Here is a 4,849-nt window from a genome sequence, read left to right on the forward strand (position 1 = left end):
GAGAGAGAGAGAGATGTAACTCCCATTAAGTAATTAAAATTGACAACTGAGATGTAGTCGGTAACGTAATGTAACTAAACTTAATTCGCTACTTACCAGCATCTTAAAATTTAATTATTCTTTCGTAAATTATGAAATTTCTTGATTATCTAATCTGGTAAAAGATGAATAGTAATGTAAAATTTTCCAATAGATCTGCAATGGACGCAGCTTTTAAAACACAGTGAAAAGAAGAGAAACATAAGGTTAACATATGGAATAAAAGAATTTATCACTCACATTTGGTACTCTTTCTTCAATAATAATAAACAAAAAGTAATCTTATAGATGTTATTTCATTTATTGATTTAAAAAGGAAAAAAAAATTCAAATATTCCTTTTTGAAATTCGAAAGGAAAAAATTCAAATATTTTGAAAAATTCCGTCTCCCAAAAACTCTTTTTTTTCGTTTTTTTTTTTGCTGTAAAATTGAGAATGAACGGAAAAAAAGGAAAATGAGGAAGTGGAAAATAACATAACTTTGACATGCAAAAGTAAACAAATAATCTTTTAACAAAAATAAACAAACTTTCAGATTTCAGATTGCTTTTCGCAGACACGAATGACAGACACAATGAATTCTGTAGTAGGGAAATGAAAGTTTGCAAAATTTCGCTCATTTCAGTTAGAAAAATTGAATTTATGTTCAAAAATTAAACAAACACATAGGTATAAATCAAAATTCAAAATTCTGCAAAGAAAACGAATAAAAGGAATGGTACCATCTGTCGAATGAGGAAAATAAAGATTGATGGGTTCAGTCAATAAGTCCAATTTTTGTTTTGAATTTCATAATTTATCTGTATAATTTTTAATTTTGATGACCTAATAGAATTTATTTGCTATCTTTTTATTTTCTCACATCAATTATTATTGGAAACGGAAATTATCTGCACAAACAAACACTGACACAAAAAATTGTCCAGCAAACAATTTAATTCTCAATACTCATCGATCAATGCCAGAAGTAATAAATCAAAATTTCGTTAGTTATGAGAATTCATCAACTGGACAAGAACTAATGATCCGTTCATTGAATTATTCTTTAATCCGGTTGCAGATATCGCGAGATTAGTGGGAAAACAGGTGGGAAGGGCTCTGTAAGTAGCATATATTTTTTAATACTAGCAATGATGAATTCATTAAAAAATGGAAAGAAGAGTGGGAAAGAACTGGTTCATGATCCAAAATTACTCCTTCAAGTTGTACTTGCACTTTCTTCCACTAAAATTATCAAACAAAATGATAAGAATGAGTAAGACTAAAAGGCGATCAGAACTTTCCATTTCATACTTCTTTAGGTTATGCCTAATTTTTATTTGCAAATATCATTTTTCCGTAGCAATAACAATAATTCGGAATAGTCTACCGATTTCCACTATCATCAGTATTAATGAAATCGGTTCAAAAACCAGAAAATTGAGTTGAAATTGAGGGATAAGATGCTGTAGTTTCAACTTGATGGTAAAGTCATTTCAATGGATTAAAAATAAACAAAAGAAAAAATTTCAAAATATTATGCAAAGCTTCCAGCAATGAAGTAAATTTCGAATTTCAGTAATTTGTCATAAATTTAATTAACATTTCGACTACTGCATATACAAGTAATGATGAAACAAAAAATAATCCGACTTAAGGTTAACCAATTTTCTTCCTTTCTTTATGCATTTCGAAAAAAGAATTCAACAACCAGTTTTCTTTTTTAATTTATTTTTCTGGAAAAATCTTTTAATTGAAAGTCTTCTTGCTCAAAAATTCAACGAAAACACAAAAATTGAATTTCTGTGGAAATCTTGAATTCGAGAACTTCGGCTTTGTTTTTAGCTATATTAAAAATTTGTTTATAAATATCTCAGGCTTAATTTCACTTTAAAAACAAGCTTTAAAGGAGAAATAACTAATTGCAGATTTGGAAGGAACTTGAGAACGAGCATTAGAACGAGTCTGAAAGAGAAACTGATAAATGCGAAAAAATTCCACTGATTCATCAAGCCATCAAAAACCATGATTGCACCTGCCGAAACTTGAGAAGTAAGAATCTCCAGGTGGTACTCAGGTAGGAAGGTCAACATAATTTACTCTGTTTGCTTAACTTAAGTGTAATTAGAAGCTCTTAGAAAAGCACTACCTTTCTACACTAATCGCTGATGAAAAGCTAGTAAACACGAGGTAGTCTCCCTTATAGAGTAGACCGATGAACAAATCCACAAATAAACAAAAAGATAGGGTAAACAAATTTGTAACTTTTTTTTTTTTACCTTAAATGACACTACTTACAGTGGACGATTCTTATTCAAGATAACCGGAAGGGTGAATGAAACGAAAAATAAGTTGCTATGGATAAATCAAATCTCTTAATCCCGGTAAGTAGTAAAATTTCTAGAAGTTATTAAGCATGAACAATTTCTTAAAACGAAAAATTCGTTTTAACTCATTTCAAAAAGTTGATAGTAAAATAAAATTATCAATACCACTAACTTTTGAAATGACATTTCTCCGGAAAACTGTTAATTGCAAATCTTACTAAGAGAAAATTTGCAAAACTCACATTGGATTTGTACTGTTCCAATAGATATCCGGAAGTCGCCGAGCATCAGCAGTACGATGATCACTGAACATATCCAGTACCAAAGTAATAAGGAGATTTATTAGCATGACGACAAGTCGTCATTGAAAGCATCCGAAAAAGGTCACCCCAACGACTGCTAAATAACAGTGATGCTTATCCTTTTCACCTTTGCCAAATCATCAAAAATTTTTAGAAATCTGAAATTGATCTTTGACCTATTTAGTGAAAAAATGCTGAAAACAAAAACAATATAATTGATATTATTTCTTTTGATAGCTAATTTGGTGCAAGTTGTTTACAAGCACCTTCCAAAATGCAACGTATTACGAAGGAACACACGCGCTTGTCATTACCATTTTTGCAAACATTCCATAGAAATAGAAACTAGAAATTCAATTCAGAAATTTTCATTAAAATTTTGAATATATTTCAATCTTTCTGTCAGAATTATGCAAATTTCAAAGCTAATTAATTACGAAACGTATCACTGCTTCACACATCCGCCGATTGCTTAATTTGAATAAAAGTAATTGCAATGCAATCAATCATGAAAGTGAAAACATAAAACAAATGACTTGTAGTGGAATGGCAAAATCGCTTATTAATAACTGACGACAACGGATTACGGATTATATTCATTCCGGAGAAGACTTATCCATTGTTATTATATAGAAATTGAATGGTTGACCCCAGCAATTGCAAACATTCAGATTTCTAGTAAATCCAACAGAAATTCCGAAACTTGATCAATTAGAAATTTATAATGCAAGTATGTGTGTTAGAAAATTGCACTTTAAATCGAAATTATATTCCAAATACATTTACAAAGCAGTACACTTTTCGAGATTAGGATTCAATCTCGACAAGAATTTTATTAAACTAAAAAATAAATCTCTGCAATGGTTGGAAAGGTTGAAAAAGTTAAATGTCATTTGTTTAATTTGAATTAGGTTTTTAACCACATAAATCACACTATTTGACCTCTTTGAGAGAATGGAAAAGAGTAGTGAGGAAATCTTTTTACCATTTATCATTTTATAATCGGAAAATACTTCCTCGTTTACCTTCCTAAAATGATCTTTAATGAAATCACGTATTCCAAATAAAAATTCGATGTCTGAAACGAATAAACTGAAAAATACTTTCTAAATCACTTTTTCAGAAATTTTGCCTAATTCAAATAAATATTGTGCAGATATAAGACATGAAATCCCAACAACAAAAAATCGTGCATGAACCAAAATCTCGACAATGACATCTTTCTATACTTTCTCATTCCTTTTTTGCCTAATCACTTATCCATCAAAATTTATTATCATTCTATGTAAAGTAGCAAGAAAAACGCTTTTTTGCAAATCATAAAATATCCGCTTAAAAGACCAATTTATAGTTGTCAACTTTTTTCAACGAACAGTCATTGGATGAGAGATCACTTTCAATCCTTCCACTTTATAGGTCTTCCATCATCCTTTCCTGCTATCGGTTTTTTTAAAATTTCATTATCTTTTTCCATCCTAATTTATTCACTCTTTCTCATTTCCGGTATCCCATAAAATATGGAAAATAGCGTTTGTATTGATTAAAATAATTACTTCTTTTTTGATAATCGAAATTCAACTTTTAACTCTTTTTAAAATTTAGAAATTATAATGATTATGAAATATTGCTTGATATAAGTAACCCTCATTTCCTGCTCCAAAATTCAGAAGTTTAGTCGCTCAAATATTTCAAATATCAGTATTCCTAAAAGTGTAGCAATAGCAAAACCACAATTTCAATAATTAAAAAACGATATTGGCAATCAGTCGATCAGTAGGTAGCCGTAGACGGAAACGGCGGAGAACAGCCGCAGTGTCAACGGTATGAAAGTAATGGACGGACGGACAGACATAGACATACTGCCTTCTAACAATTAAGGCGTGGCTTTTCAAATTCATTTTCTGCGCTGTGGACACGCCCAAAGATTATTTCATATTACTATTATTATAATCATAATAATCATTATAATAATTATAATAATGATAGCAAAAAGAAAAAAGAACAACAATAGAGAAGGGTACTAATAATATAATGGTGATTAATAATAATGATGATAATTATAACAGTATCAGTAATGATTATTAATAACAATGATTAATATGATAATAATAATAATAATATTATAATAATAATAATAATAATAATAATAATAATAATAATAATAATAATAATAATAATAATAATAATAATAATAATAATAAT

General features: G+C 29.1%; 1 protein-coding gene across 1 annotated transcript in view; it reads right to left on the minus strand.

The window, feature by feature from the left end:
- The window catches only part of LOAG_16848 (hypothetical protein), an 18,376-nt gene extending 15,563 nt beyond the window's left edge, over nt 1–2,813 (minus strand). The window contains exon 1 of the mRNA XM_020449506.1: nt 2,588–2,813. Within this exon, the coding sequence (XP_020306961.1) occupies nt 2,588–2,694 (107 nt within the window). The 5' untranslated portion in view covers nt 2,695–2,813. The remainder of the gene's footprint in view (nt 1–2,587) is intronic.
- Between the last annotated feature and the right edge of the window lie 2,036 nt (nt 2,814–4,849).

Source organism: Loa loa (genome assembly GCF_000183805.2).
Source record: "Loa loa unplaced genomic scaffold supercont3.23, whole genome shotgun sequence".
Taxonomy (NCBI): Eukaryota; Metazoa; Nematoda; class Chromadorea; order Rhabditida; family Onchocercidae; genus Loa; species Loa loa.